This window comes from Colobus angolensis, unplaced genomic scaffold (genome assembly GCF_000951035.1).
Source record: "Colobus angolensis palliatus isolate OR3802 unplaced genomic scaffold, Cang.pa_1.0 Scaffold19, whole genome shotgun sequence".
NCBI classification, from domain to species: domain Eukaryota; kingdom Metazoa; phylum Chordata; class Mammalia; order Primates; family Cercopithecidae; genus Colobus; species Colobus angolensis.
In genome coordinates this window covers 79241-100817 of record NW_012115043.1, presented here as the reverse complement: position 1 = coordinate 100817, position 21577 = coordinate 79241, and the positions used below count along the sequence as shown (strand labels likewise).

Genomic DNA, 21577 nt, shown 5'->3' with positions numbered 1-21577 from the left:
CATTCAGTCAGAAAGAATTGCTGCCTTTGAGTACAACATCTCTCTTGCAGTTTTGAGCTGCAGTTCTTCCTGCTCAGAGTTATCTCCAGTAAGATTCCATCAGCTTTTCAACTGCCTGAAATTCATCAGAAGTGTTGGTCAGTTAATGATAACTCTTTTGTTAGGATTTTCATGAATGTTCTCATTTGTGCGTATTTTTATTGCTTCACCCATTGAATCTTGGAAAGAAGGTGAAACAAATGCAACCTACTTGCCTTCTTGAAGAGAAACGTTCTGTGATGTTTTTGATGTAGAAAAGTTATTGCTTGTTTGTTTATTTACCAATCTTTGTTTTTGAAATTTTATAAATTTCAAACCAAATATTTTTAGTTTGTATGGCATCTTTCTCTTTAAAAATTATGAAGTGTCTTATATCCAAAAGACAGGCAATAACAAATGCTGGCAGGAATGTGGAGAAAAGGGAACCCTTGTATATTGTTGGTGGGAATGTAAATTAGTACAACCACTGTGGAAAACAGTTTAGAGGTTTCTAAGAAAACTAAAAATTGAGCTACCATACGATCCAGCAGTCCTAGTGTTGGGTATATTCCCAGAAGAAAGGAAGTCAGTATGTGGAAGAGATATCTGCACTCCTATGTTTGTTGCAGCACTGTTTGCAATAGCTAAGATTTGGGAACAACCTAAGTGTCCATCAACAGATGAATGGATAAAGAAAATGTGGTACATATACACAGTGGAGTAGTAATCAGCCATAAAAAAGGATGAGATCCAGTCATTTGCCACAACATGAATGAACTGGAGATCACGTTAAGCGAAATAAGCCAGGAATGGAAAGACACACATCGCATGTTATCACTTATTTGTGGGATCTAAAAATCAAATCAATTGAACTCATAGACATAGAGAGTAGGAGGATGGTTATCAGAGGCTGAGAAGGGTAGTGGGGTGTTGAGGGGAGGTGGAGGTGGTTAATGGGTACAAAAAAATAGAAAGAATGAATAAAACCTACCATTTGATAGCACAATAGGGTGACTATAGTCAATAGTAATTGTATATTTTAAAATAATGTAAGTGGATTGTTTGTAATTCAAAAGATAAATGCTTGAGGGGATGGATACCCCATTGTCCATGATGTGCTTATTACACATTGCATGCCTCTATCAAAACATCTCATGTACTGTATAAATACCTATACCTACTATGTACCCACAAAAATTTTTTATTATTAAAATTAATAATAAAAAATTTTAAAGCAAAAAATTAATAAAACAAAAAAAATCCTGAAAAATTTCAGATATCCCCAAAATAATAGGAACTAATATTACCAACAATTGTATATGTCCTTTGTTTTATCTGTTTCTTTCTCAAGTTTTGTGTTGGATATTTTGTATATTAGTTTTCAGTCTTTTAAATTTTCTCGGCCGGGCGCGGTGGCTCAAGCCTGTAATCCCAGCACTTTGGGAGGCCGAGACGGGCGGATCACGAGGTCAGGAGATCGAGACCATCCTGGCTAACGCAGTGAAACCCCGTCTCTACTAAAAAATACCAATAAAACTAGCTGGGCGAGGTGGCGGGCGCCTGTAGTCCCAGCTACTCGGGAGGCTGAGGCAGGAGAATGGCATAAACCCGGGAGGTGGAGCTTGTAGTGAGCTGAGATCCGGCCACTGCATTCCAGCCTGGGTGACAGAGCGAGACTCCGTCTCAAAAAAAAAAAAAAAAAAAATTTTCTCATAAAAGTATTTAAGCCTATAAATTTCTCTCTAAAAATCACTTCAGCTTCTTCTATTAAGTCTTGAAATTTAGTATTTTTCTTATTGTTTAGTTCTAAGCACTTTCTAAGTTCTATGTTTCATTGCGATTTCTTTTTTGATCCATGTGTTATTTGGAAGTACACCTTAACATTTTGAAATGTATGGATTTTTTATTCTGTGGTCATTCTTTTCTAATTTAATTGCATTGTGACCAGTAAATGTAGATTATGTGTAATTGGTACTTGAAAGTTTACTGAGGTTTTTATTTACTTATTTATTGCCTGGTATGTGGTCAGTATCTATAGTTGATGCTCACTGTCAATATATTTGTCTACTATTTGTCAGTATTTTGAAGCTATGTTTCTAGAAGCATACAAGTTTAAAATTAATATATCTTCTTGGTAATTGTTGCTTTTATTGTTATGTATTAACTCTCTTTATTACTAACTCCTTAATTAAGCAAGTATTTTACGAGTATGGGCTATATGCCAGGCATTGTTCTAGGTAGTTGGTATATAACAGGACACTAATAATACTTATTACCTTAATGTTTATTTAATGTTAATACCAGGCTTTTCTGGTTATTTTTCCTTGGTATATCTTTTGTATTTCCTAACCTTTTAAGAAAAATTTGTAATTTGATATAATTTCAGAAAATGTTGTAATAATAGGATAAAGAATTCCCAGTACAAAATGCACCCAGATTCTCTAAATGATAACATTTTGCTACATCTGCTTTATCTTCTCTCTTGCTTACTTTCTCCCTTCTTCTATATCTGTATATCAGTTAATATATACTTTTTTTCAACCATTTAAGAGTAAGTTGCTGGCATAATGCCTCTTTATTGCCACATACTTCTGTATGTATTTCCTAAAAACAAGAAATTGTCTTATAACAATAGTACCACTATCAAACTCAGGAAATTAACATTGATATGATGCCATTTATCTAATCTATAGACCTCATTTGGATTTTGCCATTTGTCCCAATAATGTCCTTTATAGCAAAAGAAAATACAAGACATGCATTGCATTCAGTTGTTATATCTCCTTAGTCTTCTTTAATCTGGAAGAGTCTTTTTATGTATTTCATGACGTTGACATTTGTGAAGAATATGGCAGGAATATCAGAGAAAAGATGCTGAGTTTTTTCCAGTGTATATCAAGTATGTATTCTTTAACTTCCAACCTTTTTCTTATAAAGAATGCATAGCCTCCTTTTTAAACATATAATCTGAGAATCTGTCATAACCAGAGACTTTAGTCTATTATACTAATTATGATTACTAATTATGATATATTTAGATTTTTTACTTTGATGTTATTTCATGCTTCTTACTTGTTATGTTTTCCCTGTGTTTTTATTTTCTTCTGTCTTATTTTGGGTTGATGGTGTTTTCTCTGTTCTTTCTCATTCACTTTAATGGTTACTCTTAGCATTTTAAAATATACACTTTACTTAAATCACAGAGTTAATATACATCTCTACCCTCTTATCAGATAAGGACCTTAGAATCATTTAATACAGTAACCTCTCCATTTTACATGTTTTTGTTGCCTAGTATTTTCTTTTTATTCTTTTACCCCCCAAATTAGACATTTTAATTGCTATTGTTTCCAGTCAGTGCTTATTTGGATTCACTCACATGCTTGTTTGGGTTCACCACTCCTTTCTGCATCTCTGTCTATCCTTCTTCCCAAAATATGTCATTTAGAAAAAGTTTCTTTAAGATAACTCTGAAGTCTCTCGGTTTTTGTTTATTAAAAAATGAGTTTATTTTGCTTTTATTCATGATTGATGATTTGACTTGATTGACAGTTATTTTTTCCCAGATGTTTGAATATCATATTCCATTGTCTTTGAGCTTCTGTTATTGTCATTAAAATGTCTACTACCATTTGTGTGTGTGTGTAGGGTATCTTCTTTTCCTTCCTCTGGTTGCCTTTAAGATTGTAAGATTTCTTTTTGAAGTCCTTCAGATTTACTATGATATGTTTAGGTGTGAAACTATCTTATTTTATTAATTTGAAACAGACATTTTCCATATTCCAACAACTCTGAAATCTAGATATGTCTTACAATCTATAGCATGCTTAAATCAGTGTTATACAGGCTACAGCAATTTCATTGCTTAAATATATGTGGACTTGGTTATAGCTGTTTATACTATTGTCATTTCAGTTGTTGGTACTATATGTTTTGAGTTTTGTCACTGTTCAAAATGCATTTTAAAATATTACACCATGATTTGGCATTGAAATGAAACATTCTATTCAAAAAGCTATGGAAATAGAGCAGCAAAGATATTAAGTTTAATATTAATGAGAAAAATTATTTTTCATTGGAAGAATGGCCCCAATTCTACCTTCTCTTGCTAATTAACAATCAAATACTTTAAAAGGAAGATAGCCATGTATTGTTGAAGCTGTATTACATTTGTTACTGAGATAGATTCAGAGAGATTGCCTATCATGTATCAAGCAGTGCAACTGAAGGCAGAATAAATTGAGGAAACCCCTTGGAATAGATGAAAGAAATTTCAAAATAACAAGAAGCTGTGTGAACAATTCATGTTGGTGCTTTCCTTATCTTACAAAATCAAAACATATAGAATGGGTATCAGTATTTGGAAGAAAATCCCGTAGACAATAATGGAAGACACTTTTAGGATATACTGCATCATCAATGTTCTTAATGGCATAGAAGACAATATTGTGTGAAAAGCATGGACATTATTAGTTGAAAAGTGATTGAGAAGTTTAAATCCAAATATGAAGACTTTTCCTCTGTACTTTATTGAGGGATAATTTAGATACAATAAAATACACACTCAACTGTACAGTTCAATAACTTCTATTTAATCTGAGTAATTGCATGTGACGGTCACTCAAATCAAAATATAAAATATTTCTGTCACCTCAAAAAGTTCCCTTGTGCCTCTTTCTAGTCAGTACCCTCCCCTGCCCCACAGATATTCTGACTTCTATCCCTGTGGATTAATTTTGCTTGTTTTTGAAAAGCACATATATAAAGATTATGTACTCTTTTGTATATTCAACATAATGTCTTGATATTCATCCATTTTGTTGTGCATAACAGTAGTTTAAAAAATTACTGAGCTGTATTCCATTGTAGAAATATCATACAATTGCTTATTCATTTTTCTGTTCACAGACACATTGGTTATTTCCAATTTTTGACTCTTACAAATAAAGCTGCTGTGGATATTCTTGCACTTTCAAAAAATTATTTATTTATTTAGAGGTAGGTTCTCATTATGTTGCCCAGGCTCGTTTTGAACTCCTGGGCTCAACTGATCCTCCTGCCTTAGTCTCCCAAAGTGCTAGAATTACAGGCATGAGTCACCAAACATGGCCATAGTTTTAAATTTACATATATATTTTGGTGGACAAATACTCTCATTTCTCTTAGGTAAATATGTAAGAGTGTTATTACTGAGCCATAGGGTAGGTGGGTGTCTAAATTTATTCGAAATTACCAGTTTTATGAAGTGATTATACCATTTTATACTCCCAGTAGCAATAGAGAGTTCTCATTGCTCAATATCCTTGCCAAAGTTTGTCAGTCTTTATAATTTTAGCAATTCTGTGATTCTCATTGTTCTTTTAATTTGCATTTTCTTTATAACTAATGATGCTGCACATCTTTTCAAGCATCTTTTCATCTTTTATGAAGTATCAGTTCAAATTTGTTACCTGTTTGAAAAAATTAGGGTTTTTATCATTCTAGATTCAGGTCCTTTGTTTGAGATATATACATGTAGAGAGAGAGAGTGTATTTTCTCCATGGCTTGCCTTTTTACTCTCTTAACAGTGTTTTTGATGTGTAGAAACTTCTAATTTTAGTGAAGCTCAGTTTATCAATTTATTGTTTTTAGTTGTTTTTATCTTTTGTGTCCAGTCTGAGAAATCTTTGCCTATCCCAATATCATGACTATGTTCATCTACATTTTCCTCCAGAAGGTTTATAGTTTTACCTTTCTATTTAGGTATGTGATTCATTTTTATTTTCATTTGTTTGTTTATTTATTTGAGACAGAATTTCACTCTGTTGCCCAGGTTGGAGTGCAGTGGCTCGAACATAGCACACTGCAGCCTTGACCTCCTGGGCTGAAGCAATCCTCCCACCTCAGCCTTCCGTGTAGCTGGGACTACAGGCACAGGCCACCATACCTGGCTAATTTTTTAATTTTTTGTAGAGACGGGGTCTTGTCATGTTGCCTAGGCTGGTCTCGAACACCTGGGCTCAAGTGATCCTCCCATCTTGGCCTCTTACAGTGTCAGAGTTTACAGGCATGAGCCACCATGCCCAGCCTGTAATCCATTTTTAATTAAGTTTGTGTATGCTGTGAGGTAGGGGATTATAGTTCATTTTTCCCACGTAGGAATATCTATTTTCTTCATTACCTTTTATTTAAGAAAACTTGCTTTCCCCACTGAATTAAATTGTTGTTGTCTTTGTTGAAATCTAGTACTAATCAAATGGATCTTTTTTCTGGACCCTCTATTCTGTTCCATCTATTTGTCTACTTACTATATACCAGATCCAATCACATCTTTAGGCTCCACTTTTAGTTCTAGTTCTTTTGCCCTTTCTACCACATCTATATAGTAAGTGGAGATATTTTAGAAGTTCAACTTTATTTTGTGTAACTTACTTTTTATGTATGCATAAAAATGATATTCAGTAAAAAAAAAATCTGGTTAAGTAAATCTAAAAGAGTTTTTCAGTAATAAATACAAATTTTAAGTGATATATTATTCTACTATAAGTTAATTATACTTTCCCCAAGTGCTGAATAAAATAGTTGTAAGATAATGTTAGATTTAATAAAATGTGGTAATTTTATTAGCATACCTAATATTTGTGTTTCCTAAATCTGCAGATTTGTAACATTTATTTATTTATTTATTTATTTTATTTTATTTATTTATTCTTTTTGAAACAGAGTTTCACTCTTGTTGCCTGTGCTGGAGTACAAGGGTGTGATCTTGGCTCACTGCAAGCTCCACCTCCCGGGTTCAAGCCATTCTCCTGCCTCAGCCTCCCGAGTAGCTGGGATTACAGATGTGCACCACCATGCCCGGCTAATTTTATATTTTTAGTAGAAATGGGGTTTCACCATGTTGGTCAGGTTGGTCTCGAACTCCTGATCTCAAATGATCCACCTGCCTCAGCCTCCCAAAGTGTTGGGATTACAGGCATGAGCCCCCCGCACCTGGCACATATCTTTCATTTATTATGGGAACATTCTGAGTCTTTATATTTTCAAATATTGCACTTCCATTTTCTCTCGTTCTACTTCTTAAACACCTACTAGATATAGTACGGACTTTTTCATTCTATTCTTTGTTTCCTAATCGCTCTATAATTTTCATCATTCTTATTTCTCTCTGCTTCGTTTCTTCATTCTTATCACTTATCTGGTTCTACCTTTGAATTCACTGACTTTATCCTCAAGTTGTCTAATTTGATTTTTAGTCTATCCATTGAGTTTTTAAAAATGATCATAGTTTTTTCTTTGTAGAAGTTCTACATGAATTTTTTAAATAAACGCCCAGATTTCTTTATTTCTAATGTAGGCATACCTTAGAGATACTATGGGTTTGGTTCCAGACCACCACAATAAAGCAAATGTAGGAATAAAGTGAGTTATATGAAGTTTTTAGTTTTCCAGTGCATATAAAAGTTATGTTTACTCTATACTGTAGTCTATTAAATGTGCTATAGCATTATGTCTTTAAAAACAATGTACATACCTTAATTCAAAAATACTTTAGTACTAAAAAGTACTAGTGATCATCTGATCTTTCAGCAAGTTGTAATCTTTTTGTGGTGGAGGGAGGGTCTTGCCGTGATGTTAATGGCTGCTGACAGATCAAGGTGTTGGTTGCTGAAGGTTGGCATGACTGTGGCGTAAAAATCAGACAACAATGAAGTTTGCCTCATTGGCCCTTCTTTTTATGAAAGATTTCTCTGTAGCATGAGATACTGTCTGATAGCATTTTACTTACAGTAAGACTTCTTTTGGAATTGAAATCCATCCTCTCAAACTCTGCTGGTGCTTTATCAACTAAGTTAATGTGATATTCTAAATTGTTTGTTGTTATTTCAGCAATGTTCATAGCATCTTTTCACTAGGAGGAGTTTCCATCTTAAGAAACGATTTTCTTTCCTCATAAGAAGTGACTCTTCATCTATTCAAGTTTGGTCATGAGATTGCAGCGATTCAGTCACATCTTTAGGCTCCACTTTCAGTTCTAGTTCTTTTGCCCGTTCTACCACATCTGCAGTTCCTTCCTCCACTGAAGTCTTGAACCCCTCAAAGTCATCCATGAGGGTTGGGATCAACTTCTTCCAAACTCCTGTTAATGTTGATATTTTAACCTCCTCCCATGAATCATGAATGTTCTTAATGGCATCTAGAATGGTCAATTCTTTCTGGAAAGTTTTCAATCTACTTTGCCCAGATCCAGTAGAGGAATCATTATTTAAGGCAGCTAAAGCGTTATGAAATGTATATCTTAAATAATAATCCTTGAAAGTTGATATTACTCCTTGCTCCATGGACTGCAGAATGGATGTTGTGTTAGCAGGTATGAAAACAATATTAATCTCCTTGTATATCTCCATCAGGGCTCTTGGGTGACCAGGTGCTTTGTTAATGAGCAGTAATATTTTGAAAGGAAAATTTTTTCCTGAGCAGATCTCAGTGGTGGGCTTAAAATAGTCAGTAAACCATGCTGCAGACAGAAATACTGTCATCAGCATACAACTTTGTTGTTCTGTTTACAGAGCACAAGCACAGTAGATTTAGCACATTTCTTAAGGGCCATAGTATTTTTGCAATGGATCATTGGCTTCATCTTAATGTCAACAACTTTGTTAGCTCCTAACGAGAGAGTCAACATGTCTTTTGAAGCTTTGAGGTTAGTTACTGACTTCGCCTCTCCATCTATGAAAGTCCTAGATGGCATCTTCTTCCAATAGAAGGCTATTTCATCTATATTGAAAATCTGTTGTTTAGAGTAGCCACCTTCATCAGTTATCTTAGCTGGATCTTCTAGGTAACTTGCTGCAACTTTGACATCAGCACTTGCTGCTACTTCACCTTGCCCTTTTATGTTATTGAGATGACTTCTGTCCTTAAACCTCATGAACCAACCGTTGCTAGCTTCCAGCTTTTCTTCTGCAGCTTCCTCATCTCTCTCAGCCTTTTTAGAATTGTTGAGAGTTAAGGCCTTGTTCTGGATTAGGCTTAGGCTTAAGAGAATGTTGTTGCTGGTTTGATCCTTCCAGACCATTCAAACTTTCTTCCTGTTGTTTTTATTTATTAGTTGTGTGTTCCACTAGAGTAGCACTTTTGATTTTCTCCAAGAACCTTTCCTTTGTATTCACAACTTGGCTAACTGGCTAAAGAGGCCTGGTTTTCAGCCTATCTCAGCTTTCGACATGCCTTTCTCACTAAGCTTAACCATTTCTAGCTTTTGATTTAAAGTGAGAGACTTGTGACTCGTTTTATCACTTGAACACTTAGAGACTATTGTAGGGGTTATTAATTGGCCTAGTTTTAATATTGTTGTGCCTCAAGGCAAAGGTAGGCCCAAGGAGAGGGAGAGACATGGGGGAAGTGCCAGTGAGTGGAGCAGTTAGAAGACACATTTGTTGATTAAGTTTGCCACCTTCTATGGGCACGGATTGTAGTGCCCCGAAACAATTACAATAGTAATATCATAGATCACTGATCATGGATAATCACAACTAATATAATAATAATAAAACTTGAAATATTGTGAGAACTACCAAAATGTGACATGTGAAGTGAGCATATGCTATTGGAAAAATGGCACTGATAGACTTGGTTGATACAGGATTGCCACAAACCTTCAATGTGTAAAATTTTAAAAAAGCACAATATCGGCAAAGCATGATTAAACGAGGCATATATGTACCTTATTTTTTCTTGTTTTTCATTTCTTTCATTGCTCTTATAAATTTAAAAATAAATATTCCATAGTCTTTATCAAGTTACTATATTTTCTTAATTTTTTGGCATTTCCACATCTATTGCCTGAAAGTTCTACTGACTGTTACTCATGGTAATTTTTTCTTTATAGTTTAGTAGTTTGGAATAGTCAGGATGTTGCAAAGCCTGAGTTGAATTCGTGTCTTTCCAGTTTTGCCAGGAGTGTTAGGGTCATGAATACCAGGTACCGTTTTTTATGAGGTGTCTTTTTAGATGATGTTTGTGATGTAAATTTGAACTGTAAATTCCAGTGAGGGAAAGCCTGTGGTTATAAAATTGAAGCTTTTTGTTGATTTCCTCAAAGCTGTTAAATCTAGCTCTCCTAGATTATAAAGACTGGACATTTCCCTAATTAGTCAGCATATCAGTACCTTCTTACTGGTCTGGTTTTAAGTTCCCTTTCAGTTTTTGCTCTGGGGTATTAAAACAGTGTGTAGAAGAAAATCAGACTGGAAGAGTAAGATGTAGCTGAATTGACTGATTTCTATTGCTGTGTAATGGGTAGTAAACAAGCACAAAAACTGGATAACCACATTAATGCCTTTGGATAACAGAGCCAAGTAATGGACTTTTTTCATTGGCATTTATATATATGATTAGAGTTTTCATATGATGGCTTGCAGCTATTATTAGTCCTCATATAATATGTGTCTGTGTCACAAAGTGATGGGTGAAGCAAGTAATTATTTTGGAAATAATTTAATAAGTCTTCTTATAAAAAGGAATACTTTGCTGTTTTTTTGTTTCCAAGCTTGTTTGATGCTTTGTGAATGGATCTGTTTACAGCTCTCAAAGTTAGAATAATTACCCCTGTATATTTTTACTCTAACTTGTTTCATATGAAAGCCTACATAGTAAAAATGAGGGTAGCTGTGATTTTATTACAGTCATCTTTGCCCTACATGGTGCATGTCAAAATCCTTATCTGTTCACCTTTCTTCTTCCTTATTCCTCTAGAGGAAGCTGCTCTAAAAATAGCTCCAGTGATAGATGTTCCCCACGTGGTCAGATTGCTGAATCATTTAATTCTTTTTTTTTTTTTTTTTGAGATGGTGTCTTGCTCTGTCGCCCAGGCTGGAGTACAGAGGCACGATCTCGACTAACTGCAACCTCCGCCTCCCGGGTTCAAACAATTCTCCCGTCTCAGCCTCCTGAGTAGCTGGGACTACAGGCACACGCCACCATGCCTGGCTAATTTTTGTATTTTTAGTAGAGATGGGGTTTCACCATATTGGTCAGGTTGGTCTCAAAATCCTTACCTCAGGTGATTCACCTGCCTCAGCCTCCCAAAGTGCTGGGATTACAGATGCGAGCCACTGCACCTGGCCATTTAGTTCTTTTATGCAGTTTAGGGATATGGACAACAGTGCCTGAGCAGAGTAGGACAAGCATTTTTCTCAGAAAACAAGTCAGTATTCTTTTGAAAAATAAAGAATTATAATCCTCTCAGATAATCTTGTGGTAAATAATTTTGTCTATTTTTCAAAGGATTATATTTTCCAAATACATGAAATAGTTTTTAATTTTACTTCAAACAAGTTTTGAATATTATTTTCAGTATTATGTTCTATTAAAAGTAATACATTTAAGATAATGAGGAAATGAATAACAGATGAACTATAAATATTCCCCTACATGTAAACATTTTATTTCATTTTTTTCCCTCTCATCTTAGGTATGTTAACATTCTGGCTGCTTTGTTATAGTTTCTCTGATGCTGAAATAGTTACCTCCAGAAAAGAAATGTTAGGGGTATTTAATGCTTGACAGTAAAATAAATACTTTTCCTTAAAGAGTTGAGAATTTAGCTTTCTTACATTATTCCTAACCCCCATTTCCACTTTCCCTGTCATTCCAAAATAATTTTTAGGTAAGCAGATTGAGTGCTGGCTCCTGCAGAGTACCACCAGAATGACTAGTTGATAAAGCAAAGGAGAATTTATTACTGGCAAGTAAAAGCACACTGCCTTGACATAGCCTTGGCTGTATCTTCAAAGGCAAAGACAGGAGATTTAGTTTGAAATTTCTTGGGGTTCTGGTTTAGGATAGGTCTTTCAGTGCAGGAGCTTAATGAAAATGGATACATTTATGATAGAATAGATTAGGATGGTTGACAAAGCAAGGTGAGGTTTTCAAAGTGAGTCTTGGACCATGATGTTAAACTTTTGTTTTCCCTGAGATTAATAACTGTCTCAATTTAGGGCTTAACTATCATTAATTAATGTCCAAACTCTTCAACAGAACCCTAAAATTCCTCTCTGTATGGGCAAAGACTTCAGGTGATCTATGTTTCATTTTTACCTCTTGGAGATACCCTTCTAGAGTCTCCTGTCCTCTGTCAAATGTGGCCTGCTTGCATTTAGCCCTGCTATACAGATTTCATCGTTGGATTTCTCTTTGCCTCTTCTGGATGACGAATTGTACTCCCTCGATCTTATATATATCCCATCTTTTGTTTACTCTCTCATATTAGAGGAGCCATCCCCTAGTAGTTTTTAACAGGTCTTTCTTCTGTAAATAATGCATACATAGATAATTGATATGGTAAATATGGTGTTTTCTTTTTGTCTGTTATAATGCTAGAATTTCGTTACAAAAGTATATCACAGAATTGCTAAAAATTTGGAGAAAATTAATGTTTTCTTACAGAAATGAATTTGGAACAACAAAAAATGATTGTGGGTAATTATTTGCTTTTTAAAGTTCTGGAAAGCTATCTATGTAAGTGATTATGAGGATATATAGAATTGAATTCTGTATTTTAATGTTTCAACTTGTGAATATTTTTATATTTTTGATAACTCTACTAGGCAATGACATTTAATGATTTTGAAAATTTGATAAAGACTTGTAAAATTTTATCTCATAAACAAAGATTAAATAATTATATTATAATTTTATCAAACTTAAAAAACTTTTTTCACAAATTATATCCTGATGGAATTTGAGTTTTATATTTTAATTGACAAAAGTTATGTCTTAGAAGGTGTTTATAATCTCTGAAGATGGCATGCTGGAGCTCAAAGGGACAAATGTATTTTTTAAATGAGATGCCGTGATTCAAAGGATTTAAAATGTATTTTAAAAAGCTGCTGCCTCTCCGTTTCTCCAGGTTGAGTGCCAGTAACAATGATTGTGCCTAGAAATATATCAGGTAGATTCCAGGAAGAATTTGGGAGAAGAGATTTCCCCAGGATTACAGAGAGGGTTTTCAGTCTGGCTGTGACTTCATGTTTCTAGAGACCAGATAGACAGTAGGCTGCCATTTCCTTTGGAAACTAGGGCCCTGGAGTGAAATGAGCCCCATATCACTAGTCTATCACTCCTCCTCCATTTGTGGGAATATCAGAGGGAATTAGCTGAAAGAGATGATTTTAAAAGTTTGCCAACATTTGAAGTATATCACCTACTGAGGGAAATTTGGCTGCCCTCCTGTTCCCACAGACTTACTCCTTGGCCATGAAAAGCTCTAAAAATCATTATCTCACATCTGCAGAATAGGCTTTGTGGGAGTGGGCCTGAGAATGATAATGTCAAACGAATGGTACACATAGCCAGTGTTTTGATCATGGACTGGTGTATTGATTTTACACTGCTTAGGATCTAAAGGGTTGGGAGAAGTTTGGAGAATAGTACATAGGGAAGGTAGAAAAACAAGGCAGGTTCATTTTTCCTTTGCTCTCTGAAAAACCATTAAAAAGTGGTTCTGTCCTAATTCTATCACTTTTATATTTTCTTTTAATAACAAAAAAATACAGCATTTTGGGAAAAGCTAGGTTTGTCAATAATTTTAATGCACTTGCCTACACTTTTACTCAGGTCTTAGAAATGGTAGTTTTCAAATGGAGGGAAGAAAAGGAGGGGGAGGAAGAAAGACAATGATTTATGGGAACAGTAAAACAAGTTTTGATTTAGGTTTAAATATTGGTCACAATAACATGTCAAATATACTTATTTTGTATTATTCAAATTAATATAACTGAGAATTACTGCAAATGATGCTGCCCTTGAAAAACATTTCATATGAGACATGGCAGTATATAATACTTTAAGGAGCAGAGCACTGGAAGTCAGGATAACTGAAATCTTTCCCTGTCTTAGCCTCTAGGGACTGACTGTATGTACTCCTGGGCCACCTTCCCACCATACCCTTATCCTGCAATAACCTCAACTGGTCACTTTTCTAGGCAAATAATAAGGTTGTAGGCTTGGTAATTACAAAGTTTCTGTAAGATTCTGTTACTCCGTTATATATAAATCTTTTCAGAAGTTTTATGTCTTTTCATGATTAGGTAGCTTTTACTTTATTTTTTGTTTGTTTGTTTTTAATAATTTGATCCTAAACAATTCAATATTTGTTAAGGTTAACTGTATTTAAACAGTAGTGGTGTGTTTTTGGAGTGGTGTACATAAACGTAACAGGGTAGATTTCCTATTGTAAGAACCTCTGATATGAGCTTAGATGAGAAATTGCCCTTACAGTGCCCTTCAGTGACACTTACCATGATTTGCTTTTAGTTTTATGGGGGAATCATTAGTGTATTGGTTCATTTGTAACTGATGGTTTATTTCCAAGGTTTTCAGAATAGTGAGTTAAATAGCTTTAAAATTCTCACTATTGTTTAGAAGGCTAACTGTATAAATTTAAATGTTAAGGCTTTTGAATGGCTTCTTTTTAACAGTGATTTTTTAACAAATGTTTGATCATACTGTATTTGTGCTACAGTTGAAATGCTGAAGTAGCATTTTGGCATCTTTCCCAAAAGCATGCTTAAAGAGGCTAGCGGCAGCATCTCTCCCTGTCTCCTCAGTGCTTTTTACCTTGTGAGTGGTGCAGCTTGTTCTGCGGATGTACTGAAACCCTCCCATTTAATCTGCAGTGGAGGAGAATGGAGCTCACTGACCAGTAGAAATCAGTGAGGTAGCAATGTTGCAGTAAATAGAAATGATTATATATTTCAATAGCTTAGCAAGAAGATATTTATAGTATTTTTTTCTTTCATCTGATTAATTTTTGCTTTCTGTTTTCTTCCAGAGAGATGTGGATAATTTGCCCTGCCTCCAACATCTCTTTCTCAGCTTCAACAATATATCTAGGTAAGTGGAAACTCTCAAGTTGTCATTTATTATAACTTGATTGTATGGATTCTAGCGCTTTAGATTAAGATTGGAAATACCTTGGAGAATTTTACTAGCATGGAAGATTTTAAATTAGAAAATGATAAGACAAAGTTCTCTGTGGAAAAGCAAAGCTCTTGTGTGTATTCTTGCCTGTAATACTAAGATGATGAAATTAATATAGCGTGTGCTTTTGATTTAATTATGCTTTAGAGTTGTCCTTTTGTAAAACATGAGTACATGGAAATTTCAACATATATTTTGCTGTCCTTTGTTTGACATTCACAGCACTGGTCAGTTGAATTAGAATTTCTTTCATAAATTATCAGCTGCAATTTGTATAGCTACTAAGCAATTTTAATACAGCAGGCTATATTTGTCACTGAGCCACTTGCTAATTAGGCCAAACTGCCTTCTAGCTTAGTATCTCTACTTAAAATTAATGCTGCTAAGAGACAGTGGATTAGAATATAGAAATGTATACATTTAGTTTTCTAACGATTTGAAGCATATTATCCTTTATATTGTGATGATGTCTCATTTAGAATTGGAGCTGAGACATACAGTAAGACTTTTCAATGCAAAAGGGCCCCTACTTTTTCTCTAATTCTTTCCTTTTCCTCCTTCCCAGGAGCCACTTAGTTTGAACTGGGCTTTTTAATGTCCCCCGTTCTTTAGTTTCACTTTAAGGCCGTTCTTTGAATCTGCTTTTATAAGAGGGTAAAAAATATATATAAAAAGATTTAGAGCGTATCTTTTTCTGAACTCCAGGTCTAAGCTTCTGTATTAAAAACCAGTTTAATTTTTGTGTGTTGTCTGTTGGCATGTTTTTTGCATGTCTGCCATCAGACTTGTTTTAACCCAATCATCCTGTACTATGTCTCTAAAAGATAGAAATTATCTAAAGACAGTGAGCTTTGCAAATAGACATTATTTTAAAGAAAATACTGTTACTCTTTCTCTTTTTTCTCTTCTGTGGGAAAAAATATTAAAGTTTTTTGATAGACTTTTCATATTCTTCTTAGTGTATTTTGAATGCGACATTCCAGGTGCCATTCTGTCTTGTTGGGGAGGTAGAATTTCTTTTCAATGGCAATGGAAGGGTCACTCATTTTTTTTAAGGAAATTTCTTCCTAAAAATCATGAACAACTCTTTGGAGAAGAGATAGTCTCTCATTTTTACAATATGTGAAATATTCTCTGTTTAAGATACTGCAAACTTATAGATTCCCCCCACCTGTGACGGAACTCATTACTTCTTTTGCTTCTTGTTTATGGGGAGTAATTTAAAGAGAGATGTAAATTTGGTTATATAGGGGTTATGATGTTCCCAGGTCGCCAGGATATCTGAATTTCTGAACTCCTAAATGCCTAGCTCTGTAGGAAGTTGGTGTTGGTTGCCTGTATCTGGAAAACTTTCTTCCCAACCTGGAAAGGAGTTCCACTCACCCAGCAAAATAAAGTTAAGATTAATGAGATTAATATTTATAACTTTCTTTAAAAAGTGTGATTTCTCAAGAAAATAAAGATAGAAGTGAGCCAACAATTTTGAGGCTTTTATTCTCTCTGTAATTGCTTTCTCTGTGTTTTTATATAGCTTTCACAGTATACCTTCATCTAGTATTTCCAGCAGATCTGCTTTTGAGGCATATAGTGCATTTCCTGCTCTGTTTTTGTTGATGCTTGTGGTCCAGGAGGTAGTATAGTGAATATGTTAGATCTGAGGAGGGAAAAATCAGAGAGAGCAACTTTGAAAACATTTCTGTGAACTTTACTCAAGATATAGATATCTCAGATAGCTGGGCTGTCAGATAACCTGTAGTGATAGCTACAGTATATATTCAAGGCACAATTGTTCTTCTATATCCTGGCACAATAGAGTTGCCAGGTTTTACAGTCCCAGCTTTCTGGGACCTATCTATCATGGACCCTAATTCAGTAGTTTAAGTAGGGCTCAGGAATTTATACCTTTATTTTAAAAACGCAGCTGACTTAAAAATACCAATGGTCTGTGTTTTTTAACTTCAGGTCAAAACCCATATAGGGATCCTAAGATCAATTTAGTGGTTTAAAACCAGGTAAATTAAAATGGAATGGAAAATATCAGAATTTGTCACACATTTTAAGAGCATACACTGTTTCATAAAAATTTTCCAGTCTTAATTATATATGGGTATGTCTATGCATGCATATGTATGTATGTTATTTTACTATAGACAATGTGGAAACTGGGTTACAATGTAAATATATTTCTCACTATGGGTTAGACGAAGAAATTTGAAAAATTCTGTGAGATCTTGCTACATGCATTTATAGCTTCCTATATTTCCACTATTATTGCAGTGTTAGAGTTTATTGTACTTTCATTTTATATTGTCCCTTCTGTTAGACTGTAAGCTTGACAAAGGCAGAAGAATATGTCTATACTGCTCACTACAGCCTCTTCAGCATCTAGCATGTATGTGTTCTTAGTACAGGTGTTACTAGCTGTATTTAGAAGATTTATAAGGAGAGGCTGGGCACGGTGGCTCATACCTGTAATCCCAGCACTTTGGGGGGCCAAGGCGGGCGGATCACGAGATCAGGAGATCGAGACCATCCTGGCTAACAGGGTGAAACCCCGTCTCTACTGAAAATACAATAAGAAAATTAGCTGGGCGTGGTGGCGGGCGCCTGCAGTCCCAGCTACTTGGGAGGCTGAGGCAGGAGAATGATGTGAACCCGGGAGGTGGAGGTTGCAGTGAGCCGAGATCGCGCCACTGCACTCCAACCTGGGCAACAGAGCGAGACTCCGTCTCAAAAAAAAAAAAAAAAAAAAAAAGATTTATAAGGAGAATTTAATTCCTCAAACAGAAATAGTTGTCTGTGTGATCTAAGAACTCTGGTATGTCCTTTTTTATGTTATTACTAGGTCATTTAGTCTGTGTTTAATGCGTGGACCTGTGAGGTTTAAAGCCATAAGCAAATCAAAGTTCTCTTGGCAGTTGTTTTGGGATTCCAGGTTAGTTTACTGATTTGTCAGTAAGGATCTTGCCCGTAATTTCTAGAGAAACTAAACCTTTTATTTATGCAGTGGGGTGTATCAGGGGTAGGGTGGTGGGTGTGGTGTGCCCCAGGATACAGACATTAAGGAGGTTCATTGTCTGTAAGGCATTTAAAAACAACAAAACTGACAAAAATAGTGTTGTTTTTTATTGTCACCTTGTACCGGAATTTCTAACCTATGTCACTGATAAAATACTCTTCTCTGCCAGGGTGACCTCTCATACCTCTTTTCTTACTTTAGTAAGACAATGTTGTTTGGACTCAGCTCTTTCTTTGTGATGTCACTGAAAATTTTAAACTAGGTTTCTTTCTCTTTTTTTTTTTTGTTTTGAGGAAGGAATGCTGTTTTAAGTTCTCTGATGACCTTTGTTAGTACATATGGTATGGTTAAAGGCCACTGAAGCACACGCTTTGGGGTGTGACTTTTCCTTCTTCACTATTCTCCAAGTCAAGATAATCCTCTAGGCTATTTTCAAAATTTTACTGAAAATGGTTTATAAATTTACCTTTATCAGGAAATCATTCTCTTTGCATTTTTCTTAAGCTATATTTCAACTTGATAAATCACCCTATATCAATTATATTTCTAGAAAAGAATCTATTTCTATTTAGGAAAACTTAAACTGCCCTGCAGGTGTCTAATTTAGTACTGGTTGATATTTTAAGGAGGAAATTATTTCACTGACCTTCAGAATATATGGATATTTTTTATGAGCTCAAGTTGTTAGATAGTATTCCTGTAGATGAGATATAAGATTTTACTCCTGTCCCTTCCAGGATTGCACGTGTCACTTATGTTATTTTGGCTTGACGGAAATTCATTTCCCTTAGTTCTAGTATGCAGCATACTGTTAGAATGCCTTTACTTTTCCTTTGTGAGCAGATAACCAATGATATGCAAATCTTCTTACTGAGTTAAACAGAGGAAATCAACTATTGACGGATATTTTCTGACCATCTGCTAAGTTTTAAATTTGAGAAATGACTACTTGCTTGTCAAGGAAATTTCATTATCAGTACCCATTTATCTACTGAACTCCTCTTGAGGGGTTTACCAAGTGGTTGACATGTGATTCACCTTCAGACAAACATTTAATTGCATTTTTCTAAATGTGATGGGCATAATGTAATGGGCACAAAAACAAGATTTAAAAATAGGGGCATTTGTTTTCATCCATGCTGCTTTATTCCTTCTTTGTGAGTAAACCCCTCCGAGTATGGTAAGGTGGCATGTAGTGCATTAGTAGGTCTGACTGTAAAGCCTAGTTACAGCTTTTGAATTCTTTCAGTCAGAAAATAGGTGAAAAGAGATATTCACAACTAATGACAGATATGTTCTACCACTTCAGAAAAATAGACGTTGAGGTAAGATCAATTTGTTTGACCATCCTCAGGGCTGATGTAATTATTGGGTCGAAATTTATTTTATTTGAAACATAACATTTATACTAAAATAATTTTTCTATAGTTTTTCATTGTATCTTATTTCAATGCTACTTTATTAAAGTGCTGTTTTTCCTTTTAGAGATCAAAAGCAAAAATTATTCTAAAATGTTATAAAATAGAAATATGTTTAAAATGAACCAACTTTATTTTCCTCATTGTTCTTAGGACATTCAGTTTGTTATAGATGATTGTATTCTGGTTGTAATGCTTTATACTCTAATATAAAGTCTTACTTTAATTTTTTTACACAAGTTAAGGATTACTCAGTTTTGTTAATTTTTATTTTGTTTTATTGTTTTATTTTTGTGTTATAGTCAAAATGACTTCTTATTTCTATTAGTTCATATGTATTTGTTGATCTCATGCTAGACAGATTATTGACTATATAGGCAGGATGTTAACACCACGTACTCTTGTCAAGTGGCAGTATGATTGAAGACATTGGAGATTTTCTTCTGATTTAAGGGAACCAGCATTACTGCCATTTACACTTGTAAGATTATTCTATTAATGTTTCTGTAGAGGTAAATGAGCATTAGAAATCAATTTCTTTATATGCCATACACATCTTTACAGCATTTTGCACAGTTGTAAATTTTATGTTTATTTGCTTTAAACTAGCATTTAAAATGAACAGAATACATTTGCTTTATATCTTCTAATTTACTAAATTGCGTGTAGAGTTTACTGCCATCTTGAAATTATATAAGTGACAGGAACAGAGGTTAAAGGCTTCATTCGGATGTATTTTTAGGGGGCCCCTGAAAACCAGGTGACTCTGTGATTGAAACAGAGTCAGAGTTTGTATAGGCTATTGAAAAGTTGAGTATGTGACCTTGTGACTTTATCTTAAGCAGCAGTTTTTGGATTTAACCACCCCTCACTGTTGAGGGTTTTCCTGTTTTCATGCCTCTTGCATGAGGTCCCAATAAACATCAGAATGATAGTTTCTGAGGACGATTTTTCTGCAAGCCTTGGAATTTACTGAAGAGTCAGAGTTCGTGGGGCAGGGATAGTAGACAGTAAAAAAAAAAAAAAAAGAAAAAGAAAAAAGAAAAGAAAAGGGGGCCAATGTACAAGGTAATGGGGAAACTGGGGACCCTCTATTATATTTGCTGTATTCCTTTTGCATTAACTTTGAAGCAGAGAAAAAGCAAAAAAATCTAATGGATAGCAGTCACTTTTTAAATTATTATTACATACCTTCTTTTATTATCTTCCTTATATCAGCACCTATAACCATTTAAAGCATTAATTCTGTAAATACAAAAATACATACAGATACTCTCATGGATTTTATTTATAACATTGTAAAGTGGGGAGTGATACCATGTATGCTCTCCAACTCCATTTTATAAAATGTTGTTGAAATTAATCTTTCCAAAATTGTAATTGTTTTCTACTAAAAGGTTGCCTTTCTTTAATGGACATTATGAGTTGATTGGAGGGTTTTTTACCTGTACCTTCTCAACCAACTTATAAATATATATATGATTGCAAACTCACAGGAAATTTTCCAGATACTCTTCTATAATTGTAAGGCTCCATTTTCATTACTGTAAAGGGTGTGTGTGTGTGTGTGTGTGTGTGTGTGTGTATGTAAGAGAGAGAGAGAGTTTTTCTAAAAAAAAGACTTCTTGAACTAAAATTAAACTAAGGCCTAGGAGCAGGCTGCTTGCATACCTTGTGTCAGTCTGAGTTCACACATACATAGTTAAGAGGCTGATAGCTATTCATGGCAGTGAGGTAGCAGTTTTGAAAACACTGATGTACCAAAGGTCCCTTTGGATATTATTCATGTGAAGGTTCTAAAAGTTGCAGGAAAAATGTTGGTGCATATTATTAAAGACAAGGGCCTTAAAATTACTCATGATTACATATTAGGTGGTGTTTCTAGGTTCAGAAATAAACAGGTATGATAAATTGAGACCAACATATGTTTTATGATTTTCTTTGTATTTTGTTTTACAAAGGCATGGAAATTCAAAGAATATTCAGAAACAAAGTATAAGTAGATTAAATTCAAAATCCGCTTAGAAACAAACTTAAGATATATAACTAGTTTCCCCTAGTGCATTTCTTGTACTTATATTATAGAAATACTTCCAAAAGGTATTTGAGGTAGTGTCAATGAAAAGAGTCAAACTCTGTAAAATATTTGAAGAGATT

The 21577-nt window shown here is 34.5% G+C and overlaps 1 protein-coding gene across 1 annotated transcript in view; it reads left to right on the top strand.

Moving 5' to 3' along the window:
* The window catches only part of LRRC49 (leucine rich repeat containing 49), a gene marked incomplete at its 3' end in the record, with an annotated part of 168338 nt that overhangs the window by 69018 nt on the left and 77743 nt on the right, over positions 1–21577 (top strand). The window contains exon 9 of the mRNA XM_011940552.1: positions 14835–14896. Within this exon, the coding sequence (XP_011795942.1) occupies positions 14835–14896 (62 nt within the window). The remainder of the gene's footprint in view (positions 1–14834; positions 14897–21577) is intronic.